This window comes from Ranitomeya variabilis, chromosome 4 (genome assembly GCF_051348905.1).
Source record: "Ranitomeya variabilis isolate aRanVar5 chromosome 4, aRanVar5.hap1, whole genome shotgun sequence".
NCBI lineage: Eukaryota > Metazoa > Chordata > Amphibia > Anura > Dendrobatidae > Ranitomeya > Ranitomeya variabilis.
In genome coordinates, this window is record NC_135235.1 from 319,917,074 (window position 1) to 319,942,213 (window position 25,140).

At 43.8% G+C, this 25,140-nt stretch overlaps 1 protein-coding gene across 5 annotated transcripts in view; it reads right to left on the minus strand.

Annotated features, from left to right (window-relative positions):
• The window catches only part of GRIK4 (glutamate ionotropic receptor kainate type subunit 4), an 888,411-nt gene that overhangs the window by 76,597 nt on the left and 786,674 nt on the right, over window positions 1-25,140 (minus strand). For all 5 annotated transcript variants that reach the window (XM_077250470.1, XM_077250471.1, XM_077250472.1 and 2 more), the window contains one exon: window positions 12,232-12,435. In XM_077250470.1, coding sequence (XP_077106585.1) covers window positions 12,232-12,435 — 204 coding nt within the window. The remainder of the gene's footprint in view (window positions 1-12,231; window positions 12,436-25,140) is intronic.

The following is a 25,140-nucleotide window of genomic DNA, read 5'->3' on the forward strand; positions in this document are numbered from 1 at the left end:
ACCGCACATCCCTTGACAAGGAAGGCCACCAAAAGGACCTGGCCACCAGATCTCTGGTGCCAAAAATTCCCGGGTGACCTGCCAACACCGAGGAATGAACCTCGGAAATGACTCTGCTGGTCCACTTATCCGGGACAAACAGTCTGTCAGGTGGACAAGACTCAGGCCTATCAGCCTGAAATCTCTGCAACACACGTCGCAGATCCGGAGAAATAGCTGACAAGATAACTCCATCTTTAAGAATACCAACAGGATCAGCGACTCCAGGAGCATCAGGCACAAAGCTCCTAGAAAGAGCATCGGCCTTCACATTCTTTGAACCAGGTAAATACGAGACAACAAAATCAAAGCGGGAGAAAAACAATGACCAGCGGGCCTGTCTCGGATTAAGGCGTTTAGCAGACTCGAGATACATCAGATTTTTGTGATCAGTCAAGACCACCACACGATGCTTAGCACCCTCGAGCCAATGACGCCACTCCTCAAATGCCCATTTCATGGCCAACAACTCCCGATTGCCCACATCATAATTTCGCTCGGCAGGCGAAAACTTCCTAGAGAAAAAGGCACAAGGTTTCATAACAGAGCAACCAGGGCCTCTCTGCGACAAAACGGCCCCTGCCCCAATCTCCGAAGCATCCACCTCAACCTGAAAGGGAAGTGAGACGTCAGGCTGGCACAAAACAGGCGCCGAAGTAAACCGGCGTTTCAACTCCTGGAAAGCCTCCACGGCAGCAGGAGCCCAGTTAGCTACATCGGAGCCCTTCTTGGTCATATCCGTCAAAGGTTTCACAATGCTAGAAAAATTAGCGATAAAACGACGGTAGAAGTTAGCGAAGCCCAAGAACTTCTGAAGACTCTTAACTGACGAGGGCTGAGTCCAATCAAGAATAGCTCGGACCTTGACTGGGTCCATCTCCACAGCAGAAGGGGAAAAAATGAACCCCAAAAAGGGAACCTTCTGTACACCAAAGAGACACTTTGAGCCCTTGACAAACAAAGAATTTTCACGCAAAATTTTAAAGACCAACCTGACCTGCTCCACATGCGAATCCCAATTATCAGAAAAAACCAAAATATCATCCAGATAAACAATCAAAAATTTATCCAGATACTTCCGGAAAATGTCATGCATAAAGGACTGAAAAACTGAAGGTGCATTGGAGAGACCAAAAGGCATCACCAAGTACTCAAAATGACCTTCGGGCGTATTGAATGCGGTTTTCCATTCATCACCTTGCTTAATGCGCACAAGGTTGTACACACCACGAAGGTCTATCTTGGTGAACCACTTGGCACCCTTAATCCGGGCAAACAAGTCAGACAACAGCGGGAAAGGATACTGAAATTTGACAGTGATCTTATTTAAAAGCCGATAATCAATACAAGGTCTCAAAGATCCGTCCTTTTTTGCCACAAAAAAGAATCCCGCACCAAGAGGGGAGGAAGACGGACGAATATGTCCTTTCTCCAGAGACTCCTTGATATATGAACGCATAGCGGTATGTTCAGGTACCGACAGATTAAACAGTCTTCCCTTAGGAAATTTACTGCCTGGGATCAAATCTATAGCACAGTCACAGTCCCTATGAGGAGGCAGTGCACTGGACTCAGACTCACTGAAGACGTCCTGATAATCAGACAAATACTCCGGAACTTCCGAAGGCGTAGAAGAAGCAATAGACACAGGCAGGGAATCCCCATGAATACCACGACAGCCCCAACTTGAGACTGACATAGCCTTCCAGTCCAGGACTGGATTATGGGTCTGTAACCATGGCAGCCCTAAAACAACCAAATCATGCATTTTATGAAAAACCAGGAAACGTATCACCTCGCGGTGTTCAGGAGTCATGCACATGGTAACCTGTGTCCAATACTGCGGTTTATTTGCAGCCAATGGTGTAGCATCAATACCCCTAAGAGGAATAGGATTTTCTAATGGTTCAAGAGTAAAACCACAGCGCTTAGCAAATGAGAGATCCATGAGACTCAGGGCAGCACCTGAATCTACAAACGCCATGACAGGATAAGATGACAGTGAGCAAATCAAAGTTACAGACAGAATAAATTTAGGTTGCAAATTACCAACGGTGACAGGACTAACAACCTTAGCTATACGTTTAGAGCATGCTGAGATAACATGTGTAGAATCACCACAGTAGTAGCACAAGCCATTCCGGCGTCTATGAATTTTCCGCTCATTTCTAGTCAGGATTCTATCACATTGCATTAAATCAGGTGTCTGTTCAGACAACACCATGAGGGAATTTGCGGTTTTTCTATCACATTGCACCGAATTAGGTGTCTGTTCAGACAACACCATGAGGGAATTTGCGGTTTTGCGCTCCCGCAACCGCTGGTCAATTTGAATAGCCAGTGCCATAGTATCATTCAGACCTGTGGGAATGGGAAAACCCACCATAACATTCTTAATGGCTTCAGAAAGGCCATTTCTAAAATTAGCGGCCAGTGCACACTCGTTCCAATGTGTCAGCACGGACCATTTCCGAAATTTTTGGCAATACACTTCAGCCTCGTCCTGCCCCTGAGACATAGCCAGCAAGGCCTTTTCTGCCTGAATCTCAAGATTGGGTTCCTCATAAAGTAAACCGAGCGCCAGAAAAAACGCATCAAGATCAGCCAATGCTGGATCTCCTGGCGCCAGCGAAAAAGCCCAATCCTGAGGGTCGCCCCGTAAGAACGAAATAACAATTTTTACTTGCTGAGCAGAATCTCCAGATGAACAGGGTCTCAGGGACAAAAACAATTTACAATTATTCACGAAATTCCTAAACTTAAACCTGTCTCCGGAAAACAGTTCAGGAATCGGTATTTTAGGTTCTGACCTAGGATTTCTGATAACATAGTCTTGTATGCCCTGCACACGAGTAGCCAGCTGGTCCACACTTGTAATCAAGGTCTGGACATTCATGTCTGCAGCAAGCATAGCCACTCTGAGGTAAAGGGGAAGAAGAAAAAAAAAAAAAAAAACTCAGAATCTTCTTTCTTATAATCCCTCTTCTGCAATGCATTAAACATTTAATACTGGCCTGGCAAACTGTTATGACCCCAATGGCGAGGGTCTCAGAGGAACGTGGAAGTCTGCAGAATACAAAAATCCAGCTCATAGGGCAGTGGTAACTGGGTTGACCATATATCTACTCCTAACGCCAACACTAGAATTAGCCGGGGATCATTCCTACGTTGATTCTAGATGACACGCGCCAGCCGGAGAATCTAGCTACCCCTAGTAGAGGAAAACAAAGACCTTTCTTGCCTCCAGAGAAGGGGACCCCAAAGCTGGATAGAAGCCCCCCACAAATAATGACGGTGAGGTAAGAGGAAATGACAAACACAGAAATGAACCAGGTTTAGCACAGAGAGGCCCGCTTACTGATAGCAGAATAAAGAAAGGTAACTTATATGGTCAACAAAAACCCTATCAAAATCCACACTGGAAATTCAAGAACCCCCGAACCGTCTAACGGTCCGGGGGGAGAACACCAGCCCCCCTAGAGCTTCCAGCAAAGGTCAGGATATAGTTTTGGAACAAGCTGGACAAAAATACAAAACCAAAACAAATAGCAAAAAGCAAAAGGCAGACTTAGCTGATATAACTGGAACCAGGATCAGTAGACAAGAGCACAGCAGACTAGCTCTGATAACTACGTTGCCAGGCATTGAACTGAAGGTCCAGGGAGCTTATATAGCAACACCCCTAACTAACGACCCAGGTGCGGATAAAAGGAATGACAGAAAAACCAGAGTCAAAAAACTAGTAACCACTAGAGGGAGCAAAAAGCAAATTCACAACAGTCTCACCTTGATGGAGAGGCTCTCGCCTGGCTGAAACCGCTGTGGGAGAGAATGGACCCTCTGGTTACTAATCGTCAGTCTTTTCTTGAGACATTCCGCAGGACCTTTGACGAACCTGGTCGTGCTACGTTGACAGCTTTGGCTCTTCTTCGACTACGCCAGGAGGCTTTTACTGTGGCTCAGTATGCAGTGCAGTTCCATACCCTCTCATCTGAATTATCCTGGAACAATGAGGCCTTGGTGGCTATCTTCTGGGAAGGTCTTTCTGAAAGAATTAAGGATGAGCTGGCGGGACGGGACGTTCCTACAACACTGGATGACTTAATTTCCCTGGCAATTCGGATTGACTTATGGTTTCAAGAACGATCCAGGGAGATTGTAAGTGAAAAAACTTCCTACCACCTTGTTGCTAGTACTCTAGAATCAGCGAGTTCCCCAACTTCGTTCTCCTTGCCTGTGGCTATGGAAGTAGATCGGGTAAGCTTGGGTAATCGCTGCCAGGAGGCGCGACGCTAGGAGGAGAGCTGTTCAGGCAATTCCAAAGAAGTCGGGAAGATCCAGTGCCTAGGGTCTGTAGGAGAGGCAGCCCTTGGCAAGGATCATCTCTCTCCACCACTGCAAATAACAGTTTCCGTGGTCTTTGGCAAGGTAAAATTTTCTGAACTCTGTCACCTGGACTCTGGAGCTGCCGGAAATCTCATTCAGCAGGCGGTCGTGGATCATTATCGCATACCAGTTCAACGCCTTCCAAAACCATTGTAGGTGACATCCGTGGATGGCAAACCCTTGTCCAAGTCCATTCGGTTCCAGACTGAGCCAGTGGAGCTCCGGGTAGGTTTAACGCATTCAGAAAGAATTCGCTTTTATGTCCTGCCTGGTTCCTCTCACCCCTTGCTTTTAGGTCTACCCTGGCTTCGGATGCATGAACCATTCTTAAATTGGAAGACGGGATAGGTTCTGCGGTGGGGTGACTCCTGCTTGGATAGATGTATCATTCCAGTGTGACCTGTTCATTCACTAATTCAGCCCACTGCTCTGCCGGGTCTACCCTCTTCTTACTGGGCCTTTGCAGACGTCTTCAGGAATAAGGAGGCAGAGAAATTACCTCCACACAGGTCATATGATTGCCCGATTGATCTGCTCCCTGGAACGTCACCTCCTCGGGGGCGAATCTATCCTCTTTCTCAAACAGAGACCCAGTCCATGTAGGACTACATTCAGGAGAACCAGGCCAGAGGATTTATCCAGAAGTCTTCCTTGCCAGCTGGAGCAGGATTCTTCTTCGTGAAGAAAAAAGATGGATCTCTTCGGCCCTGTATCGATTACAGACAGCTGAACCAGATTACGGTAAAGAACAGGTATCCGTTGCCACTTATTTCAGAATTGTTTGATCGTCTTAGGGGTTCTAAAATCTTCACTAAACTGGACCTCAGAGGGGCCTACAACCTCGTTTGTATTCGTAAAGGAGATGAGTGGAAAACCGCTTTTAACACCCGGGACGGACACTACGAATACCTGGTTATGCCGTTTGGTTTAAGTAGTTTTGTCAGGAATTCGTAAATGATATTTTCAGAGATCTGCTCTATTCGTGTGTTGTTATTTACCTGGACGACATTCTGATCTTCTCTGATCGCAGATTTAGCCTCCCACCAGAGACAAGTTCGTCTGGTCTTACAAAGACTTCGGGAGAACAGACTTTATGCTAAATTTGAAAAATGTCTCTTTGAACAATCCTCTCTGCCTTTCCTTGGTTATATTGTCTCGTCCACAGGATTAAAGATGGATCCGGAGAAGGTATCTGCCATCCTTAAGTGGCCTCTCCCATCCGGTCTGAAAGCCATACAACGGTTCCTGGGGTACGCCAATTATTACCCATTAGGTTGTCATCTTATGACAACTCACCATGAGTCCGGGGTCTAACTGGAGGTAGCACCCATGTCCCCCAAGCGTCCCATTCTGACCCTGTTCGAGGGGTCTTACTATGGGTGTCTGGGGCTCACGTAGTCACGCCCCCTTCGGAGCCCCTCGGACCGTACTCCAGAAGTTCCACGTTCTATGACAATAAAAACGAATGTGAACTTTACCACCTGTGCCTCCGTTTCCATTCGTTGCATATGTTTGCCCACTGGCAAAGACATGAACAGTCTATAATTTTAAGGGTAGGTTAATTTTAACATTGAGATTCTGGTTTGGCTTTTATCCTAAGTCATGTGACAAGGCTCGTTAAAGGGTCGACATTGACTGTTAGGATTGCTACTTCCAATAGGTGGCACTAGAGTTTTAGTCTTCTTCCTCTCTGAAGAGACAATTTGCATATTTCCGAGAGGAGTATTGTGGCTTTAAGTCTCCTCACCTGGACATGCTTAACATGACACTCTCCGCAAGGAGAAATGATAACTTTGAGAGATAGAATATCAAAAATAAAATTCAGAAAATCACACTGTATAAATTATATAAATTTATTTTGCAGTGAGAAATAAGTATTTGATCCCTCTGGCAAACAAGACTTTTGTTGGCAAGCACAGCAGTCAGACGTTTTTTTGTAGTTGAAGATGAAGTTTGCACACATGTCAGGAGGAATTTTGGTCCACTCCTCTTTACTGATCATCTCTAAATCATTAAGATTTGCATGCTGTTGCTTGGCAACTTGGAGCTTCAACTCCCTCCATAAATTTCTATGGGATTAAGGTCTGGAGAAGGCCAATCCATGACCTTAATGTGCTTCTTTTTTAGCCACTCCTTTGTTGCCTTGGCTGTATGTTTTGGGTCATTGTCTTGCTGGAAGACCCAGCCACGACCCATTTTTAATGTCCTGGTGGAGGGAAGGAGGTTGTCACTCAGGATTTTACGGTACATGGCTCCATCTATTCTCTCATTGATGCGGTGAAGTAGTCCTGTGCCCTTAGCAGAGAAAAACCCCCAAAACATAATGTTTCCACCTCCATGCTTGACAGTGGGGATGATGTTCTTTGGGTCATAGGCAGCATTTTCTTCCTCCAATATATATACAGTATATCTTAATTCTCCTGGTCCCCCTAAAAATCTTTTACTAATAATAGTCATGATGTAAAAAATGGGAGAGGGAGATGTTTGACTCTCAGGGTCACTGTTGGCAGAAAAAGCAGCTCCATGACAGGTAATATTGCTGTTAGTGGTAGCTGTCTGCCATTGTTAGCTACTTTCTGTGTAACAAACAGATGGCAAGATAATCATAAAGCCCAAACAGTTTAGGTGAGGTTCACATCTGCACTGTAAGCTTTGTTAGGGTATGTGCACATATATATTTTTTGTAGCATCTGCAAATTGCCTCTTGTGAGAAAAAGAGGACTTAAACTCTATAGCGCCACCTGTTGGAAGTAGCGATCCTACAAGTCACAATCAACCCTTTAACGAGTCGTACAATATGACTTAGGATAAAGGCCAAATCAGTATCTCAATTCGCAGACACGGTGTTTCGGGCTGTTGGCCCTTGTCAGTGCGAAGCATGAGAACTGATTTGGCTAGGTGAGAGGCTCTGGACTGGGGTCTAAGGGGTAAGGTTTCTCCTTATGGAGAGTGACATACGATCTCTGGCTTGTCAAGGTAAGGAGGCTTATTCGCCGTGCAATGCTCCTCTGGGAAATATAATATGCAAATTGCCTCTTTTTCTCAGAAGAGGCAATTTGCATATTATATTTCCCAGAGGAGCATTGCACGGCGAATAAGCCTCCTTACCTTGACAAGCCAGAGATGGTATGTCACTCTCCATAAGGAGAAACGTTACCCCTTAGACCCCTTTTGTAGCATCAAAATTTGCTGAAACAACCAGAGTGATGGTGGGAAAACCACTGCATAAAATAAGCATGTCTTTACTTGTATATTTACGTGTTGTTTCCCAGTCATTTGAATGGGTGCAAAACACTTAAAAAACGCTGAAGCAGTGGACATGCTAAAGGTTTGCAAAACATTTTGAAGGTTTAAATCTTCAAAGAAAAAAATAAGCAGCATGTGCAGGAGATTTCAGAAATCTCATTCACTTTGCTGGTACCGTAAAACCCAGTGTTTTTTCTGCAGCAAAAGAATATGGAACATAATGCAACATGTGAATAAGCCCTTGGGAGGTTGTGATGCAGGTTCTGATCATTTTCCCCAGAAGAAATAGATGATAACTCAAGGAGGCTCGCCAGGTGCCTCATGTGACAAAGCTATGCCTGTCATTAGTTTTTTTATGTTCCTAATGTGGACAGGAAAAGTAGATTTCATAAAGCAGATGTGAATCTAGCCTATTACTCAAAATTTTACAACATTTTTGACACATGGATTCAGGAGAAAAGTTATTTTTGGCTGGACAAGTGCATGATGTTGGTTTGACATGTTTCAACATTCATGGTCCGAGTCAGGGCCGGACTGGCCATCGGGCACTTCTGGCAAATGCCAGAAGGGCCGGTGCCAGTAGTGGGCCGCTCGATCCGCCTCCCCCCGCCCCCGCCGTCGCATTCAACTATACCGGCGTATAGACGCCGGTACAGTTGAACGCAATGATGGAGGAGAGAGCGTCTACAGACGCTCCCTCTCCCATCATTCCCGCTCTGCCTCTGACACTGCGGGTGCGCGATGACGTCATATCATCGCGCACCTGCTGTGTCCCGGTCAGACTGCAGCTGCTGAGAGTGAGACAGGAGCAGGAACCAGGAAGCAACGCGGGGCACGAGGAGAGGTGAGGAGAATTTTTTTTTTTTTACTGAACTGTGTGGGGCCATTCTCGGGGGGGGGGGGGGGGTGGAGGAAGAGAAGAGATGCGGGCTGTGCTCTGTGCTGTATACTACTGTGTGGGCTGTGCTGTATATAGTGCTCTGTGGGCTCTGCTGTATATAGTGCTCTGTGGGCTCTGCTGTATATAGTGCTCTGTGGGCTCTGCTGTATATAGTACTCTGTGGGCTGTGCTGTATATATTACTCTGTGGGCTGTGCTGTATATATTACTCTGTGGGCTGTGCTGTATATAGTGCTCTGTGCGCTCTGCTGTATGTAGTGCTCTGTGGGCTGTGCTGTATATAGTACTCTGTGGGCTCTGCTGTATTTAGTGCTCTGTGGGCTGTGCTGTATATAGTGCTCTGTGGGCTGTGCTGTATATAGTTCTCTGTGGGCTGTGCTGTATATAGTGCTCTGTGGGCTGTGCTGTATATAGTGCTCTGTGGGCTGTGCTGTATATAGTGCTCTGTGGGCTGTGCTATATATAGTTCTCTGTGGGCTGTGCTATATATAGTGCTCTGGGCTGTGCTGTATATAGTTCTCTGTGGGCTGTGCTGTATATAGTGCTCTGTGGGCTGTGTTATATATAGTTCTCTGCGGGCTGTGCTGTATATAGTGCTCTGTGGGCTGTGCTGTATATAGTACTCTGGGCTGTGCTGTATATAGTGCTCTGTGGGCTGTGCTGTATATAGTGCTCTGTGGGCTGTGCTGTATATAGTGCTCTGTGGGCTGTGCTGTATATAGTGATCTGTGGACTGTGCTGTATATATTACTGTGTGGGCTGTGCTGTATATAGTACTCTGTGGGCTGTGCTGTATATATTACTCTGTGGGCTGTGCTGTATATAGTGCTCTGTGGGCTGTGCTGTATATAGTGCTCTGTGGGCTGTGCTATATATAGTACTCTGGGCTGTGCTGTATATAGTGCTCTGTGGGCTGTGCTGTATATAGTGCTCTGTGGGCTGTGCTGTATATATTACTCTGTGGGCTGTGCTGTATATAGTGATCTGTGGACTGTGCTGTATATATTACTGTGTGGGCTGTGCTGTATATAGTACTCTGTGGGCTGTGCTGTATATATTACTCTGTGGGCTCTGCTGTATTTAGTGCTCTGTGGGCTGTGCTGTATATATTACTCTGTGGGCTCTGCTGTATATAGTGCTCTGTGGGCTCTGCTGTATGTAGTGCTCTGTGGGCTGTGCTGTATATAGTACTCTGTGGGCTCTGCTGTATTTATTGCTCTGTGGGCTGTGCTGTATATAGTGCTCTGTGGGCTGTGCTGTATATAGTGCTCTGTGGGCTGTGCTGTATATATTACTCTGTGGGCTCTGCTGTATTTAGTGCTCTGTGGGCTGTGCTGTATATAGTACTCTGTGGGCTGTGCTGTATATATTACTCTGTGGGCTCTGCTGTATTTAGTGCTCTGTGGGCTGTGCTGTATATAGTACTCTGTGGGCTGTGCTGTATATATTACTCTGTGGGCTGTGCTGTATATATTACTCTGTGGGCTGTGCTGTATATAGTACGCTGGGCTGTGCTGTATTTAGTGCTCTGTGGGCTGTGCTGTATATAGTACTCTGTGGGCTGTGCTGTATATAGTGCTCTGTGGGCTGTGCTGTATATAGTTCTCTGTGGGCTGTGCTGTATATATTACTCTGTGGGCTGTGCTGTATATAGTGCTCTGTGGGCTGTGCTGTATATATTACTCTGTGGGCTGTGCTGTATATATTACTCTGTGGGCTGTGCTGTATATATTACTCTGTGGGCTGTGCTGTATATATTGCTCTGTGGGCTGTGCTGTATATAGTACTCTGTGGGCTGTGCTGTATATAGTTCTCTGTGGGCTGTGCTGTATATAGTGCTCTGTGGGCTGTGCTGTATATAGTGCTCTGTGGGCTGTGCTGTATATAGTGCTCTGTGGGCTGTGCTGTATATAGTTCTCTGTGGGCTGTGCTATATATAGTGCTCTGGGCTGTGCTGTATATAGTGCTCTGTGGGCTGTGCTATATATAGTTCTCTGTGGGCTGTGCTGTATATAGTGCTCTGTGGGCTGTGCTGTATATAGTATTCTGGGCTGTGCTGTATATAGTGCTCTGTGGACTGTGCTGTATATAGTGCTCTGTGGGCTGTGCTGTATATAGTTCTCTGTGGGCTGTGCTGTATATAGTACTCTGGGCTGTGCTGTATATAGTTCTCTGTGGACTGTGCTGTATATAGTGCTCTGTGGGCTGTGCTGTATATAGTTCTCTGTGGGCTGTGCTGTATATAGTACTCTGGGCTGTGCTGTATACTACTGTTTGGTCTGTGCTGTATACTACTGCGTGGGCTGTGCTGTATACTGCTGTGTGGGCTGTGTTATCTACTACACGTGCTGTGCTATGTTATGCAGGCTGTGCTATATACTATACGGTTTGTGCTATATACTATGCGGGCTTTGCTATATACTATGGGGAGTATATTATATTCTATGGGGGAGGCCATGTTATGTACTATGTGGCTGTGTTATATACTATTGTGGGGGTATATTATATACTATGGGGGAGGCTGTGTTATATACTATGGGGGAGGCTGTGTTATATACTATGGGGGAGGCTGCGTTATATACTATGGGGGGCTGCATTATATATTATGGGGAGGTGGGCTGTATTATATTCTATGGGGGGTTACATTATACTCTGTGGGGTGGCTGCATTATACTATATGTGGGCTGTATTATACTGTATCGAGGACTATGGGGAATACGTTATACTATATGAAGAACTATGGGGTGCATTATACTATAGGAAGTGAATTGTAGTACATGGATGACTATGGCGGTGCATTATACTATATGGAGCACTGTGAGGAGTGTATTATACTATGTGGAGGACTGAGCAGTGTATTTTAATATGGAGGACTATAGGGAGTGTATTATACTATATGGAGGACTGTGGGGCACATTATAATATATGGAGGACTATGGGGTGTATTTTACTAAACAAGTAAAATGCTGCATATTCAGATTGTTCTTGCTGGAACAAAAATCATTGTTCTCAGCAGCACATCGCCAGCGTAAACGGTAGATGTGCTGCTGATAGCATGATACTGTATGGTGATCTGTTAGTGATCTATTAGTGATCGTTCTGTCCCATCATTATTCCTCAGTTGGTGGAGAGACGCCGGGAAACAAGCGTTGAACAACTTCCGTATTGTCGATCAAACTCATTTAGCGGCCTGAGCTCAGCGCACGTAAATACAACAGAAATGCTTTTGTGTGATGTGCAATATGTTAGCATTTGGGGCCCCATTTTAAACTTTACCTAGGGCCCCACTTTGCCTAAAACCGGCCCTGCCTACAAGTGTACAAAGATATTATACAGTCACCATGTGACAAGTGGGCCTGTGTAACTTCAAATGCCAGGGCTGAATTTGAGTCCCAGTCCGGCCCTGGTCCGAGTTTGGACCAAGATGTTCTGACCAGCTGCAGGTCTCCTGATCTGAGCTCAACAGTGTCATACATGTCTATGAGGATGATGAATTTGTGTCAGAAGACCTGCAACCGGTCCGGACATCACAGTCCGTACTCAGACCCGTGAATGTTGGACATTTGAAACCGACTTCCTTTTGTTATACAGAGGAAGAAAAAAAAATTCTAGGATAATGTGTGTGTCAGGAATATCCAGATTTTATTACTGTTCTCTTACCCTCGATATCAGTTCTCCCACCATTCCATTCCAGGTGCCATTCAACTCTGAAACCCCATAAAGTCCATCAGCTACCAGGCGGATCTTATAATTAAAGTGCAGGGTCTTGGATAGCTCCTGTAGCATGTCCACACAAAATCCTTCATATCGGTCATTACCTTCAAGTTCCTGATGGTTTGGCTTTAGCATCAAATATGGATTTTCCTGAAAAATAACTGGGCTTGGTTATTGCAATCATTTCAGATTCTGTTGTTTCCATTACTTTTGCGTTGTAGATTACAATTGATTTCCGGTAACCATTAATGAATGAATATTACATCACATGACAAAAATATACACAAAGCTGTTCGGAAATTGAAGTGTTTTAGATGTAAATTTACAGGGGGTTTCTGAAAATCTTTTAGTGTAAAAAATACTCCTCAATACTCCTGGAAGTAACTTTGTACTTTATACCCTGCCTAAATTGCTTACCGCTGCTGAGCTTTTGTTTCCCGTAATATCACGGTGCTGTCATGTTTATTCTAGTCCTGTCTCACAACTAATATCGCGGTTGTGATGGTGCGAAAGGGTGCTGGAAGAGGACAATGAACTTGATGTCAATAATGACAACACGTGTATTATGGGAATAGTGAAGCCGGCACAGTCCACAGATCAAAGCGCTATTAATGACAAAGTGACCTGAGGCAGGAGCAAGAGAGCTGGTGGGGACAGGGATCAGAATCTGGGCAGTGGTAAGCAATCTTGACAAGGTGTAAATAACGAAGATACTCAGGCTTGCAGAGAGACATTTTGACAATGAAAAGCTGTACTTGCAACAAACCCCTTTTAGGATGGTGTCACGCGTCCATGACATATGGACTGAGCTCAGACCATCATGTATCCAGACCTGAGCTAACTGCTCAGACCCTTAGTTTTCCTGTGTCCTGTCTGTCTGCAGCCTCCTGCACTTCTAGTCCTTGTTTCCTGTGTACCTTACCTGTCTGCTGCATCAACATCCAAGATCCGTATTGCCATCCAGATCTGGGCTAAGACGACCCACCTCATAAAGTGAGCCCGTAACACATATGGAAAGAAATGACAGAAGAGACATTGCATCTGGCCAGACTCCTCACCCCACACCTGTTCTCCAGGCACATTACCTGGTCCTTCCACACCAAACATATCTGCAAATAGTCTGTAGGTTTTTCATGGAGTCACTTGCAAATGCCCTATAAAAAGACTACTCGTGCTTCAGTTGCACTTTTCATCTGGACATAATCCTTTTTTTGTTTTCCAGTTAGACATAGAATAGTCAATGTGTTTAGAGAGGAGTTACTGCTCCAACTGAATGAAACTCAGACTGCAGACCACGTGATTTGCAATGTTTCATGGAAGCATGAGGCCTTCATCAAGTGTAACAAGTCTACTTGTTGTGAATTTGCAAGTTTGCCCAAGAGACTCATGGAGATACATTAAAAGCCAGTAATGCGGAGATATTCACATCTAAAAGCAATGATTGTTGGAAAAATACGTGTGTACTATGACTTCCATCTGTTGCATTCCATGTAAATGACAAAACAATACATGCCTTTGTAATCGGAGATAAACAGATGTACAATAGGTCCCTATAGCTTTCTATGGATGTCAAATGAAAGCAGTCAGAGTAAACCAAGATGTCATACAGTCACATGTATGGACTCCTAACAGATAATAAAAACCTATAATTTTTTATTTGAGACTAGTCAAGTTTGTTTCATTCTCCAATTTTTTTGTAGCCTAAGAGCAGTGGCATAGTGCCAATGATGGCAGTCCGTGTGGCCACAATGGGGCCCATGAGCTGGGGGGGGGGCCGATGTTTGCGCCGGCATCAGGTCCCTCCATCCATCATTGCATGTTCAACTGTATCGGAATCCAGAATGCTGATACAGTTGAACATGCGATGACAGATGTTGAAAGCAATGATGAACAAGGGAATGTCAGCTGACGATCCCACCTCCATCATTCTTCGTCTGCATCTGACGTCTCAGTTCAGCAGGTGCGATGACATCACTACATGGCTACTACTGTGCTGAGATGTGTAGAGCTTCAGAACGCAAGCTGCAGAGACCGGAGTAGCGGAGGAACAAGGAGGAGATGTGAGTATTTTTTTTAAATCAGTGAATACATTTTGGGGGCCATAATATTAAATGGAGGACTATGGAGAGCACAGTATACTACATGGAGGACTATGGCGAGTGCATTATGCTATATGGGGGAGTTCATTATACTACATGGGGGACAATGGGGAGTTTGCTATACTACATGGAGGACTATGGGGAGTGCATTTTACTATATGGAGGACTATGGGGAGTTTATTATACTACACGGAGGACTATGGGGAGTGCATTATACTTTATGGAGGACTATGGATGCATAATATTATATGGAGGACTATGGTGTGCATTATACTACATGAAAGATTATAGGATACATTATACTATATGGAGGACTATAGGGAGTGCAGTATACTGTAGGACTGTGTGGTGCATTGTACCATTAGGAGGATTATGGAGTGTATTATGCTCTATGGAGAACTATGGGGTACATTATACTATAAGGAGGCCTATGGGGTGCATTATACTATATGGAGGACTATGGGATGCATTGTACTATATGGAGGACTTTAGGATGCATTATACTATATGGAGGACTATGGGATGCATTATACTATAAGGAAGGCTATGGGGTGCATTATACTATATGGAGGACTATATAGTCTCCATATCTAGGAACCATGTGTAAATGGGGAAGACTAGGCAGTGAGGAAGTGGGGAGAGCACCTTATCGACGCGCACTCCGGAGGTCACTGGAGCAGAAGTCGCTGGCGCCTGCTCAGAAGATCCCTGAATGAAGGTGCCCATAAAAATAAGGATGAGGTATACATTTCTGAGGGAGTGCAGGGTGCAGGCGTGGGATTCCAGGGCCGTAACTGAAGCTGATGGGAAGGGGTAGTGTTGCAATGAAGACAGGAGGCAGGGATTTTGCCCCGGAGCCTGGAAGAAATCATTAACATAAAGAATCTAACATTTCTCAGCAACAAGACCATTAATATGAGGCCTACAGGTAGGATGAGTGTAACATTTCTATTACCTGTATGCCCATATTAATAGGCTATATACGTCCCGGGGGGTGACAGATTCCCTTTAATGGTGGGTGACGGTCAGCAGCATATTCCCCATCACCTTACAGTTACTTATATCAATCCTATTATCTTAATGTTATTATCATATTAGCTTTGAGCAGAGATTATAGTTTTATTTTGCTGATGTATTTTTGCTGTTTTTTAGTCTATTTGAAGAGAAGCTTCACCTTTTTCTGTTTGTGTGAAAATAATAAACTTTATAATATATATGCATTTACGATTTGAGCAGTCGGCTTACTGAACTCCAGCCTCATGCAGCCTATTGTCAGGAATCTTTAGAGTAAAGCTACTGCTAATTGCCTTGGTAGAGGCTGTCACAGACTGATAAGCAGCATCTAACAAAGTCACACAGGATACTTCAGCTGGGCTAAGATAACATCCATAGTTGTGTTAACCTTCTGAATGCCAATGCTTCACAGCAGACCAGCTTCTTTGTAGTTATATTATGTCAGTTATAAAGAATGGCTTCTAAGACGTATACTAATTTACGTAGTGGTGTAATATAGTTAGGTTTTGGGACAGATGGGCACCCCATTGATCCTTGAGTTACTACACCACTTCTTGGACTATACAATGGGTATAGGCTGTCCCCCTTACACTTTTCCCTCATACTGTATCCTTACACATTTCTCACCACATAATGTCCTCTCACACTTCCATCCCATGTTGTCCCCTACACTCCCCCTATACTGTCCCCTCACATTCGCCATCATACTATGCCCTCATACTTTTCCCCACCATATTATTCCCTTAAACTTTCCCCCTATACATTCCCCTCATACTTTCCCCTGATATATTTCTCTCACCCACCATACTGCCACTAACATTTCTCCCTCCACATGGTCTCCTCACAGTTTCCTTCCAATACTGTCCCCTAACACTTCCCCTGACTTCGCCCTCTCACAATCTCCCCCATATTATCTCCTAACAGTTCCCTAATGTTTCCCCCTCACACTCTCCCTCATACTGGCCCCTCACATATTTTTCCCCATCGTGCCCAGTCACATTTCCCCCACATACTGTCCCCTTAAACTGTCTTCGTCCACACTATTCCCATCGATGAGACTGCTTTGTATCCTTCTCTGTGGTGGAGGAGTGAAATCAGCAGTGTAATCATTGCCCTTACCCCAGAAGTGCTAGCAGTTAGGGCCGCAATTGAATATGAGCCTGAAAGATGTGAGTACAATTGACAGCAGAGAGCGGTCGCCTGCATGAGGCGGCCAGATGGTGCCCCCTTCCTGGCTGTGCCCGGGGCAAATGTCCTGCCTCTTACTTCACCCTAGTTTCACCCCTAGTTTAAACAGTGGAGGATAACCAACTTATCTATACAACAAATGGGTACACTGCAAAAGGCATGTGGGTCACACAAAGTACATGAAAAATCCAGTAGAGATGAGTGAGCACTTAAACGCTCAGATGCTTGTTGCTCGAACCAAGCAATTCCTAATGCTCAAATGCTCATTTTGAGTAACAAGTATATTGGAAGTCAAAGGGAAATCCGAGTATTTTTCTGTCAGACTTGCATATAAAGATAAATTTAAAAAGGATTTTAAAAAAATTATAATTTAAGTTAACTAAAATTGAATTTTTTTATAAAAAATTGGAAATGTCAGTGGAATTAATGAAGGAAGCAAGAAGTGCCAAAATTAGGGACTCAGCTACACCCTGTATTGGACATAAAGGAGGGTCTCATACACATTCTGTTCAAATTGTAATGTAGTGGTACTCCTAGACTCATAAACGCTATTCACTAAGTGAAAATTCTGCCCAAAATTAGAAGCAGGGTCATCCATACAACTTGAAGGCACCAACTCTAGTACCTCATTCAAATATTGTGATCAAAGTATAGTTGTGGAACTTGTCCACTCATAAAAGTTCTGCACAGTGCAAAGCCAGCCAAAACTTACAAGCATGGTCATCTATACACCCTTGAAGGCAACAACTGGGAGGCCTAATTAAAATATTAAGAAAGTGTACACTTCTATCAGGTCAATTTTCATTTTTATTTCAAACCAATTAAATTTCACACAAAGCAGGTGTTTACAATATATATGACAACAGTCATTTTTTTACCAGAAAAATGTTATGAACTGTACCAGGCCAAGCATTTTTTAAAAATGTTAACTCATCGTAATTTTACACAAAGCACGTTAAACTGTATGGATCAATCATTAAATCCATATAAAGTTTTGGAAGCTTTTTTTGTAGTTTAATACACCAGCGAAATGTAACAAGAACCAAGTTACAATATATGGATGAGTCATTGAATCCATGTACATGTATTCAAGGTTTTTTTTTATTTCTATATAACACTGAAATGTAACAGAAAGCACATAATGCTGTATGGATCAGTAATTGAATCAATAAAAATGTTTTAAATTTTTTTTGAGTTTTATATCACACCAAAATGTAACAGAAAGCATGTAAAACTGTATGTGAGTAATTGAATCCAGAAAATGTTCTCAATGCTTTTTTGTAGTGTTATATACCACCGAAATGTACCACAGAACATGTAATACTCTATGGATGAGCAATATAATACCAATACATTTTGGAACAATTTTTTGGAAGGTTAGATACGTCCGAAGTGTACCCAAGAAAAGTTAATACTGTATGGATAAGCAATCTAATACTGAAAAAAATGAGACAACTTGTTTTGAGGGTTAGATTCCACTTATAATCTACCCAAGAGCATGTAATTCTCTATGGAAGAGCAATATAATATTGAAAAAAATGAGACAAGTTGTTTTGAGGGTTATATACCACCGAAATGTACGAAAGAACACGTAATACTCTATGGGTGAGCAACACAATAAATACATTTTTGATCAATTTTTTTAAGGGTTATATACCAACGAAATGTACCCCAGAACAAGTTATGCTCTAAGGATTACTAATTTAATCCAGATACATTTTTAAACCTTTTTTGGAGTGTTAGATATAACAGAAATGTATCCCAGACCACGGAACACTATATGGCTGAGAAATGTAATCCAGAAAAAAATTTCAACACTTTTTGAAGTGTTGTATAACACCAAAATGTAGCACAAATCATATAATACGCGATGGATCAAACAATATATTCAGTTTTTTCACATTTACACAAAAAATGCTTAAGCTATATATTTTGCAAGGGACTGCGCAGCCCTAATTACTGTCTACAGACTAGATTCTGAAACTGTTCTGCTCCTGTAACTCTCTCTCCCTCCCTAGACTAAATGCAGATTGTATGTGATACAAACAGAAAAGCAAACGATTAGCCCTTAGATGGTGTTAGGGCTAGCGGAACGCACCGGGTAAATATAGACGTTTATTATAATTGGTGCGTTTGCAGCCCGGGGTCCACCGTGCAGGAGGAACCTGCTGCTAGCTAATGGTGGCATTGTTTGGCAGTATAGACTAGCTCTGTTACTTCACAGAGTAGCCGAGAAAGGAAAGCTCTGCGCCCTGTTAGCCTCACAGGAGCACAAGCTAACTGCCGAACTGATAGCAGTCAGTGGTTATGCATACATGCAATCTCCTCACCGGAAGAGCCGGTATTCTAGGGGCTTATTTCAGCCGGGTCCCTGAATACATTCATACAATCTCCTCACCGGAGGTGCCGGTATTCTAGGGGCTTATTTCAGCCGGGTCCCTGAACACATTCACACATAACCACACTGGCACAACGCACATACTTGGATTGATACTAGCGCATGGCAGTGCAGCCATGCAAATCTTTTATAGCTGCAGCACGTACAGGACCTTCCCATAAGGACCAATGAGAGGCTGCCACAGAGCCTGAGCAACTTTAGGACCTTCCTGGAGAACCAATGGGTTTTGCTGCAGTATCTGAGCATGTGACCCTCGATCTCCAATGAGAGATCTTACCCTGGGCATGCTCAGAAGGGAAAAAGCAGGACTTAGTCCCAAAAGCATCTGCTCGCCGCTGCCCAGCACTGGCTTCAATGGCAGAAGCTGGAAAAGCAGCAGTAACTCTTTGCACAGAGTCAGACTGAGCGAGACGCGGGGACCGACGTCTCCGCTGAGCAGGCTCCACTGCGGCAGGAGAAGAATGGGAGACCGCAGCGGAGATGGCCCGAGATTCCCCCTGTGCAGAGGCGGGAACTCGACCCCTAACAGATGGGCTTTTAGTTTGATGGCTCAGCATCATTACCAGAATGAACACTACAGGCCTCTGATTTGTTATACTGTGCACACACAGGCCTAGACAAGCACTCTCTCCCTCCAATACAAAGTGTCACAAGGCTGTGCAATGGGTCAGTGTGCTGAGCCAGGCGCCGCCGGTCCTTTTATAACCTCTGATGATGTCACACGGCCTGACAGTCACGATAATACCACAACTAAAATGGTTACGACGTTACAGTGATGGCAAGGGAGTTCCCGCATGCTTATTGACTATGTAGAAGGTGCTAAACATATGGGGCGGGGATTCGAGTTTTAAATAAAGCATCGCCCATTACTTGCTCAGTAATGATCACATCCAAGCACCCAGATACTCCAGTGATATCTGAGTATCACATGTTCGCTCATCCCTAAAATCCAGTCTAAACAGCAAGTTATTTCTGCTAAGGAAACTGTACACAATTAAACTAAGCAAAGAATATGATATACAGGAGCACATACATTCAATGTTGGAAGTGACCACATAACTCCAGCCATATTGCTACACAGTTTACCTGACTCGTAATGTGTACTAGTTAATACACTAGAGACAAGATGTGACACAGGCCTGACATGAGAACTTAAAGACCACATGTCTAGGAGATTGATACCAGAAAAGAAAGGAACTTGTGCAGGACTCCACAAAAAGTGACAGTGGAATCACTCTTAAAGTGATGGACGCAAGGTCACACAAGAAAGAAACAGATGGCACAGACAGGAGCACTTACAGTGAACCTGTCATCAGGATTTTGCTAAGTAAACTACAGGCATTGTCAGGTTGGCTCTGTTACACTGATTAAAATGATACCTGGGTTGAAGAAATCTGTCTTGTGGTTGTTGTTTAATCTGTGTTTGCAGTTTTGAGTTAATGAGATGCTCGTGCTCCGGGGCGGCCGGTGGGGGGTCTTTTCTTAGTGCTCTGGCCTAATCGACATCATTTTGGCTTAAATAATAGGTTACTGAATCTTCAGTGACCTGCCTATTTTAAATACTGCATTTACGTAGTTAATATTGTGGTCTTTAAAAAAAAGAAAAAAAGCAACTCCAGCAAGATGGTGCCAGTGCAGTGCATGCGCAGTATCATCTATCATTGTCCCTTTCCCCACCCGCTGCCCTAGATTGACAGGTCTCTGCCAACATGTGCATAGAGATAGAGACCTGTTGATCCAGAGCAGCTATCCCGGAAGGCAGTTAAATTATGTTTCTCCCTGAAACACCGCAGCTTTTCAAAGTTAAACATGCCAGATACATACTGTCCGCTGTCAGGGTCTCTTTAACCAACAGTTATTATAAATTTCTAGAGTTGTTAAGCACTGTGTGATGGTGCAATTTGCCGGTTTCTGAGCTGGGACAGGAGAGTATGTATGCGTTATACAGTACAGACCAAAAGTTTGGACACACCTTCTCATTTAAAGATTTTTCTGTATTTTCATCACTATGAAAATTGTACATTCACACTGAAGGCATCAAAACTATGAATTAACACATGTGGAATTATATACTTAACAAAAAGTGTGAAACAACTGAAAATACTGTATGTCTTATATTCTAGGTTCTTCAAAGTAGCCACCTTCTGCTTTGATGACTGCTTTGCACACTCTTGGCATTCTCTTGATGAGCTTCAAGAGGTAGTAACCGGGAATGGTCTTCCAACAATCTTGAAGGAGTTCCAAGAGATGCTTAGCACTTGTTGGCCCTTTTGCCTTCACTCTGCGGTCCAGCTCACCCCAAACCATCTCGATTGGGTACAGGTTTGGAGACAGGCCAGTACACCAGGAGAGGTGGAGGGGGCGGTAAGAGGGCAACAACCCAGCAGCAGGACCGCTACCTCTACCTTTGTGCAAGGAGGAACAGGAAGAGCAATGCCAGAGCCCTGCAAAATGACCTCCAGCAGGCCACAAATGTGCATGTGTCTGCACAAATGGTTAGAAACCGACTACATGAGGATGGTCTGAGTTCCTGACGTCCACAGATGGGGGTTGTGCTCACAGCCCAACACCGTTCAGGACGCTTGGCATTTGCCACAGAACACCAGGATTGGCAAATTCGCCACTGGTGCCCTGTGCTCTTCACAGATGAAAGCAGGTTCACAAAGAGCACATGTGACAGATGTGACAGTGTCTGGAGATGCCGTGGAGAGCGATCTGCTGCCTGCAACATCCTTCAGCATGACAGATTTGGCAGTGGGTCAGTAATGGTGTGGGGTGGCATTTCTTTGGAGGGCCGCACAGCCCTCCATGTGTTCGCCAGAGGTATTCTGACTGCCATTAGGTACCGAGATGAGAACCTCAGACCCCTTGTGAGACCATATGCTGGTGCAGTCGGCTCTGGGTTCCTCCTAATGCAGGACAATGCCAGACCTCATGTGGCTGGAGTGTGTCAGCAGTTCCTGCAAGATGAAGGCATTGAAGCTATGGACTGGCCCGCCCGTTCCCCAGACCTGAATCCGATTGAGCACATCTGGGACATCATTTCTCAATCCATTCATAGTAACATAGTAACATAGTAACATAGTTAGTAAGGCCGAAAAAAGACATTTGTCCATCCAGTTCAGCCTATATTCCTATATTCCATCATAATAAATCCCCAGATCTACATCCTTCTACAGAACCTAATAATTGTATGATACAATATTGTTCTGCTCCAGGAAGACATCCAGGCCTCTCTTGAACCCCTCGACTGAGTTCGCCATCACCACCTCCTCAGGCAAGCAATTCCAGATTCTCACTGCCCTAACAGTAAAGAATCCTCTTCTATGTTGGTGGAAAAACCTTCTCTCCTCCAGACGCAAAGAATGCCCCCTTGTGCCCGTCACCTTCCTTGGTATAAACAGATCCTCAGCGAGATATTTGTATTGTCCCCTTATATACTTATACATGGTTATTAGATTGCCCCTCAGTCGTCTTTTTTCTAGACTAAATAATCCTAATTTCGCTAATCTATCTGGGTATTGTAGTTCTCCCATCCCCTTTATTAACTTTGTTGCCCTCCTTTGTACTCTCCCTAGTTCCATTATATTCTTCCTGAGCACCGGTGCCCAAAACTGGACACAGTACTCCATGTGCGGTCTAACTAGGGGTTTGTACAGAGGCAGTATAATGCTCTCATCATGTGTATCCAGACCTCTTTTAATGCACCCCATGATCCTGTTTGCCTTGGCAGCTGCTGCCTGGCACTGGCTGCTCCAGGTAAGTTTATCATTAACTAGGATCCCCAAGTCCTTCTCCCTGTCAGATTTACCCAGTGGTTTCCCGTTCAGTGTGTAATGGTGATATTGATTCCTTCTTCCCATGTGTATAACCTTACATTTATCATTGTTAAACCTCATCTGCCACCTTTCAGCCCAAGTTTCCAACTTATCCAGATCCATCTGTAGCAGAATACTATCTTCTCTTGTATTAACTGCTTTACATAGTTTTGTATCATCTGCAAATATCAATATTTTACTGTGTAAACCTTCTACCAGATCATTAATGAATATGTTGAAGAGAACAGGTCCCAATACCGACCCCTGCGGTACCCCACTGGTCACAGCGACCCAGTTAGAGACTATACCATTTATAACCACCCTCTGCTTTCTATCACTGAGCCAGTTACTAACCCATTTACACACATTTTCCCCCAGACCAAGCATTCTCATTTTGTGTACCAACCTCTTGTGCGGCACGGTATCAAACGCTTTGGAAAAATCGAGATATACCACGTCCAATGACTCACCGTGGTCTAGCCTATAGCTTACCTCTTCATAAAAACTGATTAGATTGGTTTGACATGAGCGATTTCTCATAAACCCATGCTGATATGGAGTTAAACAGTTATTCTCATTGAGATAATCCAAAATAACATCCTTCAGAAACCCTTCAAATATTTTACCAACAGTAGAGGTTAGACTTACTGGCCTATAATTTCCAGGTTCACTTATAGAGCCCTTTTTGAATATTGGCACCACATTTGCTATGCGCCAGTCCTGCGGAACAGACCCCGTCGCTATAGAGTCCCTAAAAATAAGAAATAATGGTTTATCTATTACATTACTTAGTTCTCTTAGTACTCGTGGGTGTATGCCATCCGGACCCGGAGATTTATCTATTTTAATCTTATTTAGCCGGTTTCGCACCTCTTCTTGGGTTAGATTGGTGACCCTTAATATAGAGTTTTCATTGTTTCTTGGGATTTCACCTAGCATTTCATTTTCCACCGTGAATACTGTGGAGAAGAAGGTGTTTAATATGTTAGCCTTTTCCTCATCATCTACAACCATTCTTTCCTCACTATTTTTTAAGGGGCCTACATTTTCAGTTTTTATTCTTTTACTATTGATATAGTTGAAGAACAGTTTGGGATTAGTTTTACTCTCCTTAGCAATGTGCTTCTCTGTTTCCTTTTTGGCAGCTTTAATTAGTTTTTTAGATAAAGTATTTTTCTCCCTATAGTTTTTTAGAGCTTCAATGGTGCCATCCTGCTTTAGTAGTGCAAATGCTTTCTTTTTACTGTTAATTGCCTGTCTTACTTCTTTGTTTAGCCACATTGGGTTTTTCCTATTTCTAGTCCTTTTATTCCCACAAGGTATAAACCGCTTACAGTGCCTATTTAGGATGTTCTTAAACATTTTCCATTTATTATCTGTATTCTTATTTCTGAGGATATTGTCCCAGTCTACCAGATTAAGGGCATCTCTAAGCTGGTCAAACTTTGCCTTCCTAAAGTTCAGTGTTTTTGTGACTCCCTGACAAGTCCCCCTAGTGAAAGACAGGTGAAACTGTAACAGCAACGTCACTTTGCACCACAGACTGTCAGGAGTTGGCGGAAGCTTTAGTCCAGGTCTGGGAGGAGATCCCTCAGGAGACCATCCAACACCTCATCAGGAGCATGCCCAGGCGTTGTATAGTAATGAGGTCATACAGGCACGTGGAGGCCACACACAATACTGAGCATCTTTTCCTTGTCATGAGGCATTTCCACTGCAGTTGGATCAGCCTGTAATTTGATTTTCCACTTTGATTATGAGTATCATTCCAAATCCAGACCTCCATGGAATATTCATTTTGTTTTACATTGATAATTGCTATGTTTTATTGTTCTGAACACATTCCACTATGTAATGAATAAAAATTTGCAACTGGAATATTTCATTCAGAGATATCTAGGATGTGGTATTTTAGTGTTCCCTTTATTTTTTTGAGCAGTGTATTTTGTTTAGGTGTTGCTTAATTATTGCTGATGTGCTGTGCAGAAGAACAAAGGTTGTGCACCAGAGTTTTGAGTTAAATACTGTGCCCTTTGTGGGACAATTCAGGCATTTTTTTTCACCATGGTATTAAGTCTCTATGAACATATTTCTTTTACACCTTATCATTATCACTTTCGAGATAAAATCCTGCGATCCCAAGGTATTATTACCACTTTATAAATCACTGGTGAGGCCTCATCTGGAATATGGGATCCACTTTTGGGCTCCACATTTTAAAAAGGATATTCAGAAGTTAGAATTAGTTCAAAGTCGAGCAACTAGATTATTACAACGGATGGAGGCCTCTCATATGATGAGAGGTTGGAAACGTTGGGCTTGTTTAGCTAGCTTAGAA